Source organism: Mus caroli, unplaced genomic scaffold, assembly GCF_978045245.1.
Source record: "Mus caroli unplaced genomic scaffold, Mus_caroli_1 scaffold_6, whole genome shotgun sequence".
Lineage (NCBI taxonomy): Eukaryota > Metazoa > Chordata > Mammalia > Rodentia > Muridae > Mus > Mus caroli.
This window is the reverse complement of record NW_028227261.1, coordinates 109,326,600-109,347,053: the sequence shown is the minus strand read 5'-3', so window position 1 is coordinate 109,347,053 and position 20,454 is coordinate 109,326,600. Positions and strand designations below refer to the sequence as shown.

At 40.3% G+C, this 20,454-nt stretch overlaps 1 protein-coding gene across 2 annotated transcripts in view; it reads left to right on the top strand.

Moving 5' to 3' along the window:
- Positions 1 to 826: 826 nt before the first annotated feature.
- The window catches only part of Dcaf10 (DDB1 and CUL4 associated factor 10), a 37,115-nt gene continuing 17,487 nt past the window's right edge, over positions 827 to 20,454 (top strand). Inside the window, exons 1-3 of one of the 2 annotated variants that reach the window (XM_021159888.3) lie at positions 831 to 1,542; positions 6,631 to 6,744; positions 19,521 to 19,718. In XM_021159888.3, the coding sequence (XP_021015547.1) occupies positions 989 to 1,542; positions 6,631 to 6,744; positions 19,521 to 19,718 (866 nt within the window). In that variant the 5' untranslated portion in view covers positions 831 to 988. Of the gene's footprint in view, positions 1,543 to 6,630; positions 6,745 to 19,520; positions 19,719 to 20,454 lie in introns of both variants that reach the window. The other variant, XM_085839324.1, reaches the window with a different exon arrangement.

The following is a 20,454-nucleotide window of genomic DNA, read 5'->3' as shown; positions in this document are numbered from 1 at the left end:
TTTGTTTTTTATCTATCTGCCTTTCCTTTTACCTCAGGCTATCCTTTTTGAGGACTAAACTTCCCTGCACTAGAAACCTCTATTCCCTGTTAATGAGTTCCCTGAAAAGAGGTACTCAGCAGCAGGAGCAGAGAGGAATATCATCAGGGGCAGAGACAGAGAAATATCATCAGGGGCAGCAGGAGCAGAGACAGAGGAATATCATCAGGGTCAGCAGGAGGGAGACAGAGGAATATCGGCAGGGGCAGCAGGAGCGGAGACAGGGGAATATCGCCAGGGCCTGGACAGTGCTTGGCAGATGTAGTATGAGTACAACGGACAGTGGGCTCTGGCTTTGTGGATTTGAATTGATTGATCTCTAGCTCCCCTCATTTACTCCTAGCTGCACGTATGTTCTTTTTGCGGGAGAGAAGAAGGCTCTAACCCTGATAAAGATTTCCCTTACTGTGCAGCAACCAAGATTTGGGCAGATATGTATGACACCAATAGATTCCTTTAGTCTAGGCCCTGTACAGTCCAATGCTTTTTAAATTCGACTGCTCTTGAATCTTTAGAGTTCTAGGCCGAGTAAGTAGGCAGTGTGCCAAGAGCTTTACTGTGTGACCTACATATAATACAGTAATCACCCTCCCCTCCCCCAGCCCCTCTTGCCCCATCTCAGTGTAAGGACAACAGCAGATAATCCGACCCAGCCAGTGCTCCCTGACAGCTGAGGGCCGACTCTCTGCCGCTTGTAGTCGGGTCCTGTGCGCCCTACATTGCACACAGCGGGCTCGTGGCTCCTGACTTCACAGTCCTCCTAAGTTGTGGCGCACCCGGCGGTGGTGTCCCTGTTTTTACGTCCCCGGCAGAGGGCAGCCTAGCGGCGGCGCGGGTTTCCCAGCCGGCGGCTTTAGGGCGCGACACCCGGAAGTGGCGGCTGGAGCGGGAGCGTAGAGTTGTCGGGCGGCGGGACAGCGGCCCGGAATAGGGGGCGGGGGCGTTGGTCATGTTTCCCTTCGGGCCCCACAGCCCGGGCGGGGACGGGGCGGCTGGAGCGGAGGAGCCGCCACCTCTCGGAGGGCCGGCGGCAGCTTCCAGACCGCCCTCTCCAGCTCCGCGGCCGGCGTCTCCGCAGCGAGGAGCTGACGCGGCCTCTCCCCCGCCGGTCGCCGGGAGCCCTCGCCTCCCGGGCGGCCCCGCGGTGTCCCCGGCCGAGCGCGCCGGAGAGTTCGCGGCTCCCGGAGCTCTGGAGTTGTCCGCCGCGTCGGCGTCGCAGGCAAAGCTGTCACCCTCCTCCTCGCCGCGCAGACGCTCGAGGCCGGACTGGAGGGCGGGCGGGCGGAGCCGGCAGGGCCTCGGCGCAGGCCTGGGCGGCCCCGGGGCCAGACTGTTCGGATGGCTGAGAGAGCGAAGCCTCGGTCGCGGGCTGTTCGTGGACCCGGCTCGGGACAATTTCCGCACGATGACTAACCTGTATGGGTCCATCCATCCCGCAGACTCGGTGTACCTCAGCACCCGCACCCACGGTGCTGTCTTCAACCTCGAGTACTCTCCGGACGGGTAAGCTCCTACACCCCAGCGGGCTCCCTCCGCTCAGGCTGGCCGCAGCCGCTGGCCTTCTTGCCCCCCGGTACTTTGTCTGTCACCTATGAGCCCTGGCCTGGCCTGTTGGGATAGGCAGGCCCAGTGCTTCCCTTGGGGGTCCTGGAGGCTCGGGGAAAGAGAACTACTTTTAAGCCGTCGCTTCAGGTCTGTCGGAGCCAGTACACAACTAGGGCGTTCTGGTACACCAAAACATATAGGCTTTAAAGAAATGCTCGTCGTTTTCCTGTGATCCTCAGTTGGCTTTGTTCTGATCTGAATTTATGTGAAAGGTAGAAAGAAACTTGCAGAATTTTTGGACCGTATGCCAGATCATGCCACGAGGAGACAAATGAAGGCTTTAGAAAGACACTAAGACTGCAGAAATCCTCTTCTCAGGGTTTGGGCCATTTGTGGGATAGACTGCATGTTTAGACTGCTAAGATGATTGCTCTTGGTTTACTTCAAGCCATAGGGAATTTTCAAACCAGGGAAATTTAGTACTCTGTCTTGTGAGTGAACAAGTTTAACAACAGTCACAGGAAAATATTGCTTGTAGCTCCACTGTAAGATGACATAATTTGATATATTGTGATAAGAATGTTATTAGACTACATATATATTAAAAACATTATAAAACAACTGGTAAACTATATTAAAAGGAGAAGAAAATAGGCTTGAAGGGGGGGAAGCGACTAAGTTAAATCATAGTAATGAGGACGCAGCTCTACTTGGAATCTTGCATGGGTATTTACATAAAGATTAAACAAGTATTAGATTTAAAATACAGCAGTGTTTGACACTTCTGGGAGAAAACAGCACATTTATCACCATAAGGGAAAAATTAATATACATAGTATAGCTCTGTTAATTAGATAGACCTAGACAGAAGAATACATAAGGCCAAAGTCACCATTGTTTTTCAGTATCACTTACGATCTTTAAAGGGCAAGTACATGACAAGCACTCTGTACTGCCATGGCATTCAGCCATTGCACACTGATCAGCTCTACAAGAATACTGTATATTAGAATATGGTTCATTCCTAATGATTGGAGTTCCCCAGATCTGTCATTGCAATGCTTCCAACACATTCCTTGACATTCATTATATTAGCAGTTATAGAATTAAGAACTAGCAAAGTGAGAGGCTGTTAACAAGATCTATTTGGAGAATTATAACCCTGCATTGATTTAATTGATTCTACCCCCACATACAGTGTGCTCATGTGTGGCCCTCCATATGCCTGAGGGTAGAGCTGTGTCTTAGGATTTCTGTACCAACAACACCACCAAAAAGCAAGTTGGGAGGAAAAGGTTTATTCGGCTTGCACTTCCAGATCATAGTCCATCATTGGAGGAGGTGAGGACAGGAACCCAAGCAGGGCAGGAACCTGGAGGCAGGAGCGGATGCAGAGGCCTTGGAGGGTACTGTTTACAGCTTGCTTCCCTTGGCTTGCTCAGTCTGCTTTCTTATAGAACCCAGGACCATTAGCACTGGATGACACCACCCACAGAGCTGGGCCCGCCCCCACTGTCACTAATTGAGAAAATGCCTTGCAGCTGGCTATCATGGAGGCATTTCCTTAACTGAGGCTCCTTTCTCGCTGACTCTAGTTTTTGTCAAGTTGACACACAAAACCAGCAGTACAGGCCGCCTAGTTTTCTTAGGCACATTTCTCCCATTATTCTCACAAGGTCACCTGTCCAAACTACAGCTAATACCAAGCTTTTTATGTGGATGGTGGGCATCCAAGCTCACGCACTCATACTTGGACAGATGAACCATCTTCCCAGTACCTATTTTGTTTTTAAAGCTAGCATCTCACTCTGCATCTTTTAAATTATTAAAATGGAGTTACCAAGATAGGTCAGTGGGTTAGCTGTAATTAAGCCTCACAACCTGAGATTGATCTCCAGAGTCCACATGCTGGAAAGAGAGAACTTCTGATGGTTTTCTGACCTCCACATGTGCACTGTGGCACACGTGTGCCCACAAACATGATTGCATGCATAAGTAGATAGAATACATATAAAATTATTAAACTAGCTAAGTGGAAAGGAATGGGAAATTAATGAGCAAACTATCACAAGGAAAAAGAGTTAAAATTATTTACAAATAATATAAAAGTAAGTCTGAAGAAAGCGAAACAGTAGGACATACAGCGTAAAGGTTTGGTTTGGTTACATTTATTTATTTGTGTGTGTGAAGGGTCAGAGGGCAATTTGCAGAAGTTAGTTCTCTCTCCTTACACCGGGGATCACACTCAGGTCTCTAGGCTCAGCTGCAATCACTGTTATCCACTGAGCTATCTTACTGACCTGAAAATAAAGTTGTTTTTACTTTATTTTGTTTTGATTTTTTTATTTTTCCAGACAGGGTTTCTTTGTGTAGCCCTGGCTGTCCTGGAACTCATTGTAGACCAGGCTGGCTGTAGAACTTATGGGTAGTCTCTATATAGTAAAGGAATTTGTTGATTACTTACAGTCTGCAGTCCAACCCCCAACAATGGTCAGCAGCAGCTGTGAATGGAAGTCCAAGGATCTAGCAGTTGCTCAGTCCCACAAGGCAAGCAGGCGAAGGAGAGAATAAAATCTTCCTTCTTCCAATGTCCAAATTCTCCAGCAGAAGGTGTGGCCCAGATTAAAGGTGTGTGCCACCACACCTTTAATCCCAGATGACCTTGAACTCAGAGATCTTCCTGTCTTCTGGAATTCATAGCCACTCAAGATCTCCATGCCAAGATCCAGGTCAGAAACTTGTATCTCTCAGCCTCCAGATTAGGATCACAGGTGAGCTTTCCAATTCTGGATTGTAGTTCATTCCAGATATAGTCAAGTTGACAACCAGGAATAGCCACTACACTGGCCTTCAACTCAGAAATCCACCTGCCTCTGCCTCCTAAATGCTGGGATTAAAGTTTTAGAAATAAAGTTTTTAAAATGTAGAAATAAAATTTGAAAATAGAAATACTTAACATGGAATAAAGTATATCTTTGAAATGATTTATAATAATGAAGACATATGGCATTGATCAAGAGGCTACACAAACAGCATTCAGGATGAAAAGGGGAACATTTATCAATAATCATTAACCAGGTATGATAGATACAAGAGGTAAAAAGTTTTAACTTTCCAGAAATAGCAGATGAAGTGCATTGACAACCTTCTAACAGAATAATCAGAAAAATTATAGAAAAGTATGTAATAGTTAATGTGAAGTATTAAAAGCTTACTTTTGAAGGGATTGTAAAATTACCAGAATAATGAAGAAATTGCAGGCCCAAAATCTAGAGAGGTGGGCTCTGCATTTGAAGTTACTTTTCTCTGAGAGGCATCTGTAAATTTTAAGAGCAGCAGCAGAGAGACTAAGAGGTTTTGGACACATGGACACATGGCTCAGAGAGAATGGAATGAAATACATTACAGTTTAAAATCAGACAAGGAGATAGGCTTGGGTGAAACTGTATAAGAATATACTCTAGGACAAAGGCTTGATCAGAGGCAGTTTCCATAGCAGTAAAGCCAACTTCAAATCATCTCATTTCTTAGTAGATTAAGAAGTTCTCAGCAACCGGGCAGTGGTGGTGCACGCCTTTAATCCCAGCACTTCAGAGGCAGAGGCAGGTGGATTTCTGAGTCCGAGGCCAGCCTGGTCTACAGAGTGAGTTCCAGGACAGACAGGGCTACACAGAGAAACCCTGTCTTAAAAAAAAGAAGAAGAAGAACAACAACAACAACAACTTCACAGCCAGGTATTGGCTCACTCCTGTAATCCTGGCATCTGGGAAGCTGAGACTTCAAGACCAGCCTTGCCTAGTAAATTCTAGACCAGCATGGGCTACAGAATGAAACTTTTGTCTCAAAAATTAAAGGGGGCGGGGGGGGGGGGGCGTCCAGAGCTGTAGGTTAGAAAGTGAGTTACAAAAACCCAACTCAGAATTTTTTTCATTGAATTCACTTGCTATAATCAAGTGCTTTAAATTATCTTTTGTGTATGTATGTGTGTTTTCATGTTGGGGGAAATGTGCTTGTATGTAGGGTCCGGAAGTCACTGAGTTTCTTTTTTCAATTTCTTTTACCCTATTTTTCTCTTAACCTGGAACTCACAATTTCAGCTAGATTGGCTGATGAGAAAGCCCCCAAGATATTCCTGTCTGCTTCTTCTGTGCTAGGACAATGACGGAGCTCAGGCCCTCATGCTTACATGGCAAGCATCTGATTAATGGAGCTGGCTGCCCAGCCCCAGATTAGATATAGAATATAATTGCTAAGTGATGTAGGAGGATCCAGCTCCCTTTGTGATCCATGTGTGTGCCTGTATGTGCTGATGGTCACCACATGGATTCAGCTGCCTGAAGAAGGCCAGATGAGAGCTGTGGAATCCCCTGGATCTACCATGTTGGTACTGGGAACTGAACTTGGATCCTCTTCCAGAGCAGTAAACTGCTAAGATCTGCAGAGGGATGTATTTAGAGCAAGCACACTTGTGTAAGTTGCACCACAATGTAACTGTTGTAACTGTTACATTTGATTATATTTGTTAATCTTTACTGAGTCTAATTTGTAGGTAAACTTTATTCTGAGTATTTGTAGGAGGGAGACAGTATAGGATCCCTTAGTGTTTGGAGTTTCAGATATCTACTGGGGTTTGAGATATTTCCCTCATGAATAGGAGGACAGTTATGACATTCTCATTCTCTCATGTATACTTAGGTTGCTCCCGCCTTTTTGCAGTGAAGCATATCTTTATATGGTTTTCTGTATTGATTAATAGTTATTTCATTCTATTAAATCCCAGAAAATATTGCTGAGTGAACCAGTTGACATGTTTAGAATTCTGGTAGACACTTGAGAGGTGCTGCTTGACCATGAGCAGTGTCAGCTCACACACTTGTGTATGTGAGAGCTGCACTCCCTAGGACTGCCAACTCGGATAGTGCCAACCGTCTAATATGGGCTACTGACATAAAAACCTGGTAAAGTGTTCATAGTATGTGTAATTATAAATAAGTGAACCAGAGAGTGCTAGAGAAGTAACCAGAGAAATGTGTTCTTTCCTTTCAGGTCAGTGCTGACAGTTGCTTGTGAACAGACTGAAGTTCTGCTTTTTGACCCTATATCTTCAAAGCACATAAAAACCCTTTCTGAAGCACATGAAGATTGTGTGAATAATATCAGGTGAGCGTGTTGGTGAATAAGCGAGCCTTCAGTGTGACTCAGAAGTGAAAATATGTCATGCATTATCCAGTTATAAAACTTACCATATAATTATAAATTTTACTGTTAATATTTTTGGAATCTCTTTACAATATGTTGTTTACTTCCATGTGATTTTTTTCTTTCCTCTGTGTGTCAAGATGATCAATTATGAACCTTAGCCATGTACTGTAGCACTGCCTTGGCTTCACATCTCACAATCACACCTCACCCGTGCACAGCCACAGTATTGATGCATACAGAGCATCCTTGGAACATCCTTGGATACTTGCTCCTTCCTATTGAATGATTTGGGAAGTAAAGAACAGTTGAACAGTTTGGTGGATTAATATGCAGTCCTTAAAATGATGACTAAAAAGACTATATCAGACCATAGACAAGTGTTTAGGATTGTGTAAGTTAAAGTCATACAAATTATACAAGTAAAAATGATAAAGAAGAAAAGATTAAACAATTGTTTTTAACTCCTAACAGCAGTTTAGAGTGGATAATTTACCATTTTCTAATATATGAAATTATGAATATGAAAACATGAAGTTGTATTAGTTTTATAATTATTACTTTCAGTGTTACCTAAAAAAAGACATGTGAAAATTACTTGTTGTTTAGGTAGTTTAGGTGCACGTTTTGCACCTTCACTGACCCACACATGCAGAAACAGAGAATGAATAGTACTAAGTTGCAGACAGGATCCAAAGCAAGCGTCCAGAGAGGGCACACTGAGATCTGGACAGAGCCAAAACCATGGGCTCCTGGTCTTTCACTCTAGCACTGACACCTGGTGGGTATGGCCCTATTAGTTAAAAAGATAGAGCACTGAGGAGTTTTGTGTAAAGAAAGAGCCCAGATCACCACAGAAAACCAGTGCTTTAGTTGAAACGATTGTCTCATTTTTGAAAGGCTTTTTTTTCTTTTTGGAAAAAGAAAGGCTGTTTTCCTCCCTGGGCTGTAGGTTTTAGGTAATTAAGACACAGCCTCATGACAGGAATTGATTGAAGACACTTGCTGGGTCAGTGACTGAGTGTGGATGTGTGTCATTTCCAACATTATCATGAAACTGGAGCCCTGAAATATCATTATAAACCCCGTTCTAGACTAGGGGCTCGGAAGGCCAAGTAGAGGCAATTTTAAAACCCTTAAATAGGAAGGAAGAGAAAAAAGTTTACTTCTCCCACTCAAGCCTAGCACCAAAATTTCAAAATTCATGAAGACATTTAATATTAATACAACAAATCCCAATCACCAGAGCAGGGGTCTCTCTGGATGACATTAACTTTATGGAGTAAGTAGTCCAACAAAGACTTTATTTTTAAAAATAAATTATTTATTTTTTTTTTTGACTAGGTAATACATGCACGTGGTACAAAATTCAAAGGTACAAAAGGGTAAACAGTGAAAAGTAAGTCTATTTCCACCTCTGTCGCCTAGCCACCCAGTTTCTCTCCCCAGAGGCAACCACTATTATTAATTTGCTATCTTTTTTGAGATAGTTTATGCATGTACAAGCATATAAATATACACATACACACACATACCCCACGTATACTTTTATATAAATGGTAGCATTCTACACATACTATTATACGCCTGGCCTTTTTAACTGAACATATTCAGAGATCATTTCATATTAGTATCCATGGGATGATCTTATTCTTTTTAATGGCTGCATAGTATTCCATTGATTGGGAGAAACTTTAAAACATTTTTAGGATGCTTAAAGAGGTAAAGGATATACTCCTTTAAAAAGAACAAAGAATATAAATTAAAGGAGGTGAAAGAAACAGGTTTATATAGTAAAGAACTAACTTGAACATATGAAAATTAAAAATGTTGCTATATAAAATGCATTTTAAAGGGGGTGGCTAGGGCTTACTTAGCATGTGCAAGGTCCTGGGTTGGGTCCTACAACATTGCTGGGGAAGACAGAAAAAAGGCTGACACGTAAAAGGGTATAGTTCTAATTTGTGGATGTAGCTTGGTTGGGAGAGTTCTTGCTTAGCATATGTGAAGCCCTGTATTTAATGCTACCCAGAACTGGATGTGCCGACTCAGGCCTGTAATCTGAGCACTTGGCAGGGAAACAGGAAGACTGGCAGGGATTCAAGATAATCTTTGGCTATATGCTGAGTTGGAGGTCAGCCTGGACTACGTGAAACCCCGTCTTAAAAACAGTTAAAAAGAAATAATAATAATAATAATGCAAATTTTAAAAAATAGGCAAAAAAATTAAATTGATCAGATGAACTTTACTCTTTTAACATTAATAAGTGAAATGGAAGTTGGAAAATAATATCAAAATATATGCCCATTACATTACAAAAAAAATTAAACAGTATGAGTATATAGTTAAAATATAGGGTTAACTAAAATATATAAAGAATTGCAAATTTCTCGATATTGTGGTGCACATCTATAGCCCAAGCACTTGGGAAACTGGAAGATCTCAAGTTTAAGACCAGCCTGTCCCTCAAGTGGAATGTTATTCCAAAAGGAAGTTAATTAATTATAAATATAAATTACAGAGATTTCTGGGAAATTAACTTTATAATTGTTCATACTATATAGCTACTTATATTCAGAGTGTGAAACAGGTTCAAGGTGGATCTCTATCTGGAGGTTGTGGTAAAACTCGAGATTAAAATCTTAAGAAGTAGAGGCTGGAGCTGGAGAGATGGCGCAGCGGTTAAGAGTGGTTTGCTCTTCCAGAGGTCCTGAATTCAAGTCCCAGCAACCACATGGTGGCTCACAACCATCTCTAACAGGATCTGATGCCCTCTTCTGCTGGTTCAGGCAGAACATTGTATACATAGATAGATAGATAGATCTTTAAAAAACAAAAAAAGTGGAAGCTGTAGAGATGGCTGAGTGTTTAAGAGCACTAGCTGCTCTTCCAGAAGACCTGGATTCAATTCCCAGCATCCCGATGGGGATTTAACCCTGTAACTCCACTGCTAGTCAGTCCTACACCCTCTTCTGGCCTCTGTGGGTACCAGGCACATGTGGTGCATAGACATGCATGCAGGCAAAATACCCATACACAGACAATTTAAAAATATTAAAAGTGTTAAAAACACTGGGCAGTGGTGGTGCACGCCTTTAATCCCAGCACTTGGGAGGCAGAGGCAGGTGGATTTTTGAGTTCGAGGCCAGCCTGGTCTACAGAGTGAGTTCCAGCACAGCCAGGGCTACACAGAGAAACCCTGTCTCAAAAAACCAAAAAAAAAAAGAAAAGAAAAAGTGTTAAAAAGCTAGTAATGTTAGAGGCCAGTTACATGTGGAAATATGATAAACTGGCAGAGGGTTTCTTCTCAGTTGATATGAGAATAAAATGGAGCATAGTTGAAAAGACAAGGCCATCTACCTTATGTCAAGTAAATATAATCTAGACTAAAGATTTTTAATTAGGTGAAATGTTCACTGTAACTGTTAATAGTGCAGAAAATGTAATTTTGAAGATTTTTGTTTTAGGTTTGCATTTGATATGTTTAAAACATAACTAAACTGAAAACAGTAAGCTAGGTCCAGCGGTGTGTGCTATAGACTCAGCTACTTAGGAAGCTAAGTTGGAAAGATCACTTGAAGCCCAAAGTTCTAGGGACTTTACAGACCTCATCTACAGACAGAAACAGTGCTTGAGAGATGTTGCCTAGTGGTCAGTGCTTGCCTAGCACCTAGCCTGTGGAAGGCTCTGGGTTTTACTGTCAGCATTGCATCCAAAACAACAAAAGAACAAGACAGGAAGACCCGTGGATAAGCACTGACCCGTAGAAATGCTATCCACAAACATAATTTGTATTACTAAAGAAAGAAGCAATATTAATTTTAATATTTTTAGCCCAGTGTTTCTAAAATACTATAATTTTAGCATGTAATCAGTATAAAAATTTTGAGATATTTTACTTTCATTTTCTAATGTTGCCTTTCTAATGTTATACTTAGAACACTGTGATGTTCTAAGTATAAAACTGGTCACAAAGCAAGTGTTTGAAAGCCAAATGGGGCTTATTTATATCACATTTGACAATTTGGCTTTATACAGTGGCAATAGTAGTTTATGTGTGGAAACTTTGTAGTATGGGATAGATTGGTATAATAAAGCCCACATCATGTTTAGAAAGTAGAAATATGCTGGGCGGTGGTGGTGCACACCTTTAATCCCAGCACTTGGGAGGCAGAGGCAGGCGGATTTCTGAGTTTGAGGCCAGCCTGGTCTACAAAGTGACTTTCAGGACAGCCAGGGCTACAGAGAAACCCTGTCTCGAAAAACTAAAAAAACAAAAAAAAAAAGAAAGAAAGTAGAAATATTAAGCAATTTCAGACATTTTTTAGATTGGTACATAGTTAAATGTGTACATTTTTTAAAATTTAAAGGAATAATAACTAAAGTCTTGTAAATAGTAAATATAGTTTATAACTTTCAGATCACCAGAAAGGAAGGATATGTGGCCAGTTCAGTATAAGTAGGAAAACTTAAATTTTTTTTTTTGGTTGTTGTTGTATTTTAATTTAAAGCAAAGGAAGGATAAGAAATAGCAGTCCCAAATAAAGGTTGTTCACAGAAAACATACATAGATTGATATTAATGAAAGGACATTCTGGAGCTGAGCATGATGGTGCCTTTAATCCTACCACATGGGAGGCAGAGGCAGGAGGATCGATCTCAGAGTTCGAGGCCAGCCTCGTCTATATAACAAGTTCCAGGACAGCCATGGCTACACAACGAGACTCTGTCTCAAAAACACAAAACAACAACAAAAAAGACAATCTGCAGTTTGAGTGAGAAAAGGAATTATGACTTATATTTATGTGTATGTATATATGTATACATTTTTAACAGTGGCAAAGAAAATAAATGAGAAAGCTAAGATTATTGATTATCAATTTTAGATAGATAAAAGAGCAAAGCAAAGGCATTAAGAGTAAAATGCAATAGTATTTGTCATAAAATGAAAACTCAAAATAATCACAAGCTTTGTATGTACCTTAAACTCAGCCCTGACATCACAAAGCAAACGCAAAGGGCCAAGTCCACACTGATGATGACATTTGATGGCTGAGTACAAAACTAGTTAGTGTAAACCAAGCTGTTAAAGAACTAAGACTGCATAGTTAAAATGTCCTGAATAACATTTCTAATAAAACAATTATATATGCTGAATAAAGTAATTATATACCTGTTCGGACATTTTAATACAGAGAATAATGAACAGGAAAGAAAGGAACTTGGGGCTGCAAAGGAAGTAGAAGCATGAACAATTAGAGGTAACAGGTTTCAACTTTTACCATGTAAGATATGTTGGTGACCTTTGTGACCCCGAGCTTTGATTTGATAGACTTGAGTACAGGAGACAGGAGACTTGATTTTATGGTCCATTCCATATAAAGGTTCTTAAAAGATTGTGAAATCTAAAATCCAAAAGATCTCACTTTCAGCATAAAGGTGACGTAGAAATAAACCTCTCTAAATCTAGACTACTATCCAAGAAATGGTTAGCCATAAACCAGTCCTCATACATGCTAACACAGACCAACACCTCCAGCCAACAACTGTAAGTTAAATCCAGATTGTAAGGACTTTCCAAATTAACTATAAACAAAAATATGTAAGTCAGCCAGGTGTGGTGGCATACAACTTTTAATCCCAGCACTCCAGAGGCAGAGTTAGTAAGATCCCTGAGTTGGAGGTCATTCTGGTCTACAAAGTGAGTTCCAGGCTGTCTGGGGCTTCAAAACAAAACAAAAAAGCAAATGCTATTTGAGGTGGCACATGCTGATAGGATTTGCTGAAGGAGGTGGAGCCAGGAGGATTAGAAGTTTGAGGCTAGCCTGGCTACACATTTAAACAAAACAAAACCAGGCATGGTAGTGTACACCTTTATTTAGTCCCAGCGCTGGGAAGGCATCTCTGAGTTCAAGGCTACAAAGTGGGTTCCAGAACAGCCAGGGATACACAGAGATGCCCTGACTCAGGAAAACAAACAACAAAATACCCACAAACATGTAAGTCCTCCCTTAAATAAACTCAGTACCACACTCACCCCAAATAGTCTTTTCATTCAGGAACTTCTGACTAAGATGCATACCATCAGAGGTTTTCATAAAACAACTTTAACATTTGTGTTGAGTAGTCTGGCGTTCACAGCTGAAGTTGTTTTGGAGAAGACTAAAGTGTAGGAGTACTAACTAGCAACCTTCCTGATATGAAATACCGCACTAGAGCAAGTGACAGTGGGAGGGAGTCCATCACTCAGAAGCAGCCCTCGGAAATAGGAGCTCTTTACCTAACAGCAAAAGCAGTGCAGATCCGAGGAAAGAAAATGGAAAAGGCGAAATTGATTACATACATGAAAAATAAAACAAAGCCAATCCTTCTCACACGGTGGCTGAGAATAACTTCCATTTTACTATGAAGGCAACACTTTCAAGTTTCAGGGGAAAGTAGAGAATATTTATATCTCAGTGTGAGAAATTATTTTTAAGACACTAAAAGCATAAACCATTAAAGATTGGTGAGCTCAACCAAGTAAAACATAATGTCATTGCAGTTTCGTTCTAGAAACTCCAACAATATGGGAAGCTAGAGGCTGAGAGGAGGCATTTCTAGTCAGGACCAGAAGGACCTTGAATACATTAACCCTTCTAACAGAAGCACATGGGCATTAAACGAGCCCATCAGTTGTCAGTGAGGAAGCACAAGTGTGGGCAGCACTGAGAAGTAGGGACCCTGAGGTAGACCGATGGAGTCTAATAGGTAACACGGTATTCAAACAGTCCAGCAATGCCTGGTAAAATTAAAGAGCATTGCAATTCAAAAATTTAATCCATAACCACATGAATTAGATGAAGAAGGAAAGATTCACTATAGCATTGGAGTACTAAAAAGGAGAACTTGAATGTCTGTTAAGAGGAAAGATAAATCTTAGTCTCAATGGAATACTATACATCAGTTAAATGAGCCAAAAATATCCCAGAAGTGTAAGGATGAGACAGAAAGGCAATTTGTAGAATGGCTGTATGGTGTGATACCATTTATATAAACATTTAACTTCATAAACATAAGCTTAATGAAGGCATGCATTTGCTCTGTTTTCTCCTAGCACCTGGAACTGTGCCTTGTACATGGTGGGTGCTTGCTAAATATTTTCGGAGTAAATTGGATACAAACCGTATGAAAAATGGTGATATACATATTATTACTTTATGGTATTAAACACGTGCATGGGGAATGACAAATTTTGGATAGTGGTTCCCTCTGGAGAGAGAGGGAGGGAGGGGAAGGGCCGTGGGGAGGGGCTCACGATATACTTCAAATATGTTTGTATTTTCAGACAAATCTGAAAGATAACGAAATGTTAAAATTTGATAAAGCTGGGTGGTGGGTATCACAGGTGTTCATTATATTTGTTCTAATTGTCTCTATTTCTAATATTTTACAATTAAAATTTTTTTATATCTCAAAAAGAATAGACTTGTGTCAAGTTGGTTTGCCCCTCTCAAAATGACCTTTGACTAACCTGTTTGAATTCTTTATCAATGTCAGCTCTCATGTGCAGCTCTCTCTCAGTGTGCTGCCACAGCACCATGCCTACAAACTTGAACTATTCCTTCCCATTTGTTGACTAGGAAAATGGATTTTGAAGTTTATTTAGAAGCACAAGTAACTTAAGAGGTTAAGAATCTGAGGTCTCTGCTGGTCTACAGAGTGAGTTCCAGGACAGCCAGGGCTACACAGAGAAACCCTGTCTCGAAAAACCAAAACCAAAAACAACAAAAAAGAATCTGTGGTCTCAGGGTGCATGAACTTAAGTATGCATTGCTTGATAATACTAACTTCCATTTCTGGAGTTCTTACTGTGTGTCAGAAACCTGTAAAACACTTTTCATATGATAAATTGTTTAAGATGTTTTTAAATTTTTGGTGAGTAGAGGACAAGGTGCTTTTGCGCCAAGCCTGACAACCTGAGTTTAAACCCTTGAACCAACACGGTAGAAGGAGAGAATCAATTCCACAAAGTTGACTCTGACCTTTACATGTGCATCCAAGAGTGAATGTATACACACACACACACACACACAGAGTAAAATTTTTTACATATGTTTTTTGAGGTAGGGTCTTTCCACTCATAGGCCAGGCTGGTCTTAAACTCACTATATCATACTGACTGGTCTTGAACTTGTCCTTCTGCCTCAATGTTTAATGTTTATGTCTTTGTATAAGATAGATCTGTTTTAAAGAATATGGAAACTGTTAGGCTAACAAACAGATTTTCTAAGGCTTTATATTCAGGAAGTAGTAGAAATGGAATCATACGTGGTCCCATGAGACTGCCTCAGGCATAGCTATCCAGAGGTGGGGCATACATTTTCTGGTTTCATTCTGGGTGGTCATTTTGTACATTCTTGGTAATGTCTTTTAGTTTGTGTTTTAGTTTTGTGAATTGTTAATCTTGTGAAATAATAATGATAGCTGAAAATATTTTCTGTTCATGCTTTAAGAAAAAATGTTTAATTTAAATACATCTGTTATATAGGCTTATTTTTAAAGATTTACTTATTTTTATTTTATGTGCATTGGTGGTTTTGCCTATATGTAAGTCTGTGATGGTGTCAAATCCCCTAGAATTGGAGCTACAGACAGTTGTGAGCTGTCACGTGGATGCTGGAAATTGAACCTGGGTCCTCTGGAAGAGCAGCCAATCCTCTTAACGACTGAGCCATCTCTCCAGCCCCTAGGCTTACTTCTTATTCATGAGAACTTTATATTTAGATGTAAGAATCCATGTAACAGTCCAGGTCCCTATAGTTATAAGGTTGTAAAGAGAAAGCCCCAAGGCAACAGTAAGAGTGTGCACTTGGTGATGTGACAAAACCAGTGTAGTACCTACACAATCCCAAGTCTGTTTCTTCCTCTACATGTCTCCTGTCGGTGCTGAGTTATTTTGTATATTTAACACAATATAAGACAAATACAGCATATGCCAGTTATGGGGAATACTGTATATATTTGCATTTTGTGTATATATATATATATATATATATATATATATATATATGTGTGTGTGTGTGTGTGTGTGTGTGTATGTATATATATATATGTATGTATTTGTATATGTGTGTGTGTATTTGTATTTTACATTTATATAGTATTTCCCCATAACCGGCACATACACACACACACACACACACACACACACATTTTTTTTCATGTGTAATTCCACAAAACCCTGAAAGTGATTTTGGAGACTTGGTCAAGATACATATAAATCATTGGCAATAGAGGATCTGAGAGAGAAAATCTCAGAAAAACAAAGTGATAGAAATAATGATACAAGAGACACTTAGAATTTTGTGAATATCTTACTTGCTCTTGTGAGACAGTTGATGAAATTTGAGAATTTATGGAAAAGTGATTTTATTATAGTACAAAACTCAAAAGAAAGTAAGGATATCATATTCGGTTATACTTTCATTGCAAAAATTATACCAAAAACAACAACAACAACAAAAAGATTCAATCCACTCGAAAAACCAAAAAAAAAAAAATCAATCCATTCTAAGAATTTGCATAAAGCTAAATAAATGGAGAAAAATTCTTTTTGTGGTTTTTTTAGTTTGAATCTTTAAAATTATACAACACTGTTTTGACTTGGACAGTGAAATGTAGGTTGTAAAAGAATTCACTTTTAGTTGCTTTTATCCTTTGCCAGTTTTCCTCTAATAGAGAGCTTAGCTCCTCTAGACAGAGGTCCACCCAGAGCTTTTACAGCAGCTTAGAGATGTGGAAACAGCTGAGAGGCTCTGATTCAGGCACAGAGTCCAGTGTTTATGCAAGAGGAGCTCCTATTTGTCAGAGTACATAGGGTTACAAACATTTCACAGCTATTCTTTTTCTAAGACAGTGTCTCCTCGAAGTCCTGGCTGGCTTAGAACTTACTGTACAGTCACAGACGACATTGAACTTTTGACTCTCCTACTTCCACTTCACACGCACATGCTAGGATTCCAGACCCAGGGCTTCGTGTGTACTGGGCAAATGACTCTACCAACTGAGCTAGCCCAACAGTTTACACCTTTCTAGGCCATTCTAAGTTTTAATTGGAGAAGAATGGGCCACATATCCAAGGGCTTATCTAATACTTTACATTCTATACATGTTCATATTTTGAGATGAAAATTGCTATAGGTGGTATCTTCTTCCACACTCCACTCTTACTATTGTATGGTTTATTCTCTTTACCAATATAAAAAATGTATGAGTTAATGATAAATGAATGAAATAAAGTGAAAGTATTGAATTTTTCATTAAAGTAAACTACATTCAAAGTTATTAGCTTCTACTCCAAGATTCTTTGTGTATTTTGGATATTAAAATATCCTTTATGCAATAATTACTTTTTAGTTATTTTATTAACAAATATTGAAAAGCTGATTTCCTTTATCTTACTTTTAAAATAAAACGCCCAAATTCGGGGACCTAGTCACCTAAATGATCTTCCTAAAACACTATGTAATCATCTCTCTTCCTTACAGCCCTTCAGGTGGCTGGGAAGCTGGTACACACCTTTAATCCTAGCACTGGGGAAGAAGAGGCAGTTTGGCAGGAGGATCTAGGTGAATTCCAGGCCAGCATGCTCTGCATAATGAATTTGAAGTCAACTAGGGCTACATAGTGACGTGAGAGCCTCTTCAGAGGAGGCAGGGATGGAGGAAGAGAGAAGAAAAGCCATTGGGGATGACTGGAATGAGTCAGTGATAAGTGCCCCCTTTGTCTCCTCGCCCAGTATAACAGTCTTATATAGCTGTGTGTTCTTTAAGCTCTGGGGGTTCCTAGTTGGTTTCAGTCAGCGCTCACTGTCCTCTTTCCTAACCACTCTCTGCTTATTTCACATAATTATTTCATGTAACAATATGGTTTTGTCTTCTGGGTAATGAACTCCTTTAATTCATTCATTTAATAAATAGCTCCTGATGAAACTGGAGATGTAGCTTAGTTGGTAAAGTGCTTCCTTTGCATGCATCAAGCCCTGGGTTTGATCTTCAGCACCATACAAACTGGGCATGGTGGCCCTCTCCTGCGGCGAGATAAGTTCAATGTTGTCTTCAGCTTACATCTCAAGTTTGAGGCCAACCTGGGCTGTATGATACCTTGTCTCTATGAATGCCTTGTCTCTGAGTAAGTTAAATAAATACATGGATGGATGGATGGATGAATGAATAAAGCAAGCAAGCAAGTGCATGTACTTGGCACTGCAGCTTTAATCATGTGGTAGTAGGTACTTTCTCCTGTCTTCAAGGAGTTTATAGCCTTATAAAGTTGCTCCTTAGCAGAGGTCAGCCAGGAAACCCTGTCTCAAAAACTAGAAACAAAACCAAGAAGGAATATATAGAACTAGTGTTGGGAAAATAGGTCAGAGATAAAGTGCATACATAAGACTCTCAGTTCAGATCTCAGCATCCACAGAAAACCGGCTCAGAAGCACTCATGTGGAACCCCATTCTAGCAGGTGTGGGAAGCTTCAGGGTCAGTCAAGAGACCGTCCTACCTGAAAAAATAAGGTGAAGAACAACATAGGAAGACAGCCCCTGACCCCACAGGCGAGAACATGTGCATACACAAATACAGTACGCGTGCACCCCAAATTATAGAGTGCTTGGGGGAGCTTTAGAAGAGTTATAAGCTACCCTAGACTAGATAGTGAGTGAAGGCTTCCTGGAGGAAATGACAGCTAAATATTAAACAGTAAACAAAATTAAGGAAGAAGGTGGATCTAGAATTACAGCCATGATAAGGCTCTGACCATACTGCCCTGAATGTGCTAGGCAAGTTCACACGTGGAGCTGCAGAGCACAGGCCAGGCCTGGCTACTTGGGTGGGAGATAACCTGGAATACCAGGTGCTATGTGCTTAGAGAAAAGGAAAAAATGCAATGATAAATCTTAGGAAGGTCATGATGTTGTTTGTTGACACTGGTGTTTATTTTGGAACGAATTATATATAATTTTATGTTGGTAGAGGCTCCAGAGTTTCTTTCACTGGAGACTAGGAAGTTATGTGTATAACCATATTTGCCAAAGATACTATTAAATTAGACAGAAACAAAAGTGTGAGTGGTCAGTTATAAATGTTTGTATAAAATAGATTGTTACTAAGGATTGGAAATTAGTAAAAATGGTAAAAATTTATATTATAATCTAAGTCTGTCTTACAGTTGTGACTAATAAAATGTTATTGTGGGAGATTACTTGGGGAATGCCTTTGAATGCATAGATTTAAATGACGGTGATTTGAATTGCAAGTTTTATACGTAAATCTGTTATAAGTAGGAAGAGATATGACATGTAGCAGATCTCTTTTATTAGAATCCTTTATCTAAATACAACATCCCCTAAGCAGTCAAGGCCTTAAAATCTGTTGCCTAGTCAGCTTTCCCTTTTCATTCCCAGGGCAGATTCTGGAGTTCTTTTTCCTTTCTATCAACTGTGCTCTAAACAGCTATTCACAATTTCTAATTTCAAGTAAAATTAACAGTGACATAGGCCAGTTACAGTATCTCTCTGAATTATCGTCAGCAGCTGGCAGTATGGCTACATTGACAGGGGCACACTCTGTTGTGGCTGGGGTTCTACCGGGAGGTTGCAGTGTTTTGTTCCCTGATAGTAATATAGAGATTGTTCTAAAGTCATATTTTCTTTCAGTAGAGATTAAATGAACCAGTTTTTCTTTTCTGCTTTTGTAGATTTCTTGATAACCGGCTCTTTGCTACCTGCTCTGATGATACCACAATAGCACTATGGGATCTGAGAAAATTGAACACCAAAGTATGCACTTTACATGGTCACACTAGCTGGGTGAAGAACATCGAATATGACACTAATACAAGACTCTTAGTAACATCAGGATTTGATGGAAATGTCATTATTTGGGACACTAACAGGTTTGTAAGTAGGAGACCATGTTAGGAATATAATACTGTAAAACTTTGTATTTTCTCTTTAAAAGGTGGGGAGCAAGTTCAGTGTTCTGCTGTAGAATTGGGGAGTGGGGCGTCAAAAAATTAGCTTTTGGGGGGAAACAGTCAAAAAGTGATCCCTAGGCTGAAGATGCAGCTCAGCTGATTGAGCGCTTGCATAGCATGCATGAAGCCAGGCATTTGCTCCTCCGTACAGCATAAAGCTAGACATGGTGATGGAAGCATGCGATCCCAGCACTCCTGAGATGCACACAGAAAGATCAAAAGTTCAAGGTCATTCTTGGTTCCATAGCAACTGGGAGGGGAGCTAGGCTTTAATGAGATGTTCTTGTCTCAGAAAAAAGAAAGAAAAAAGCGATGGTGGTGTGGTGGTCGATGCCTTTTATCCCAGCACTCAGGGAAGCAGAGGCAGGTGGATCTCTGTGAGTTTGAGGGCATCCTGGTCTCTAGAGTGAGTCCCAGGACAATCAGGGCTACATAGAAAAACCCTGTCTTTTTTTTTTTTTTTTTTTTTTTAAGAAGAAAAAGAAACAGAACAAAAAAATCCAAACAAGCAAACCATGGTTCCTTCTTTCATTATACTTAGTGATGTATTAGAACTAGAGATTTTGGAGCTAAGAGTATGTATAGCTCAATGGCAGGGCGCTTTGCTAAGTTGTGTGGGTCCACTACTGTGAAAGTAAAGAAGATGGAATTTATA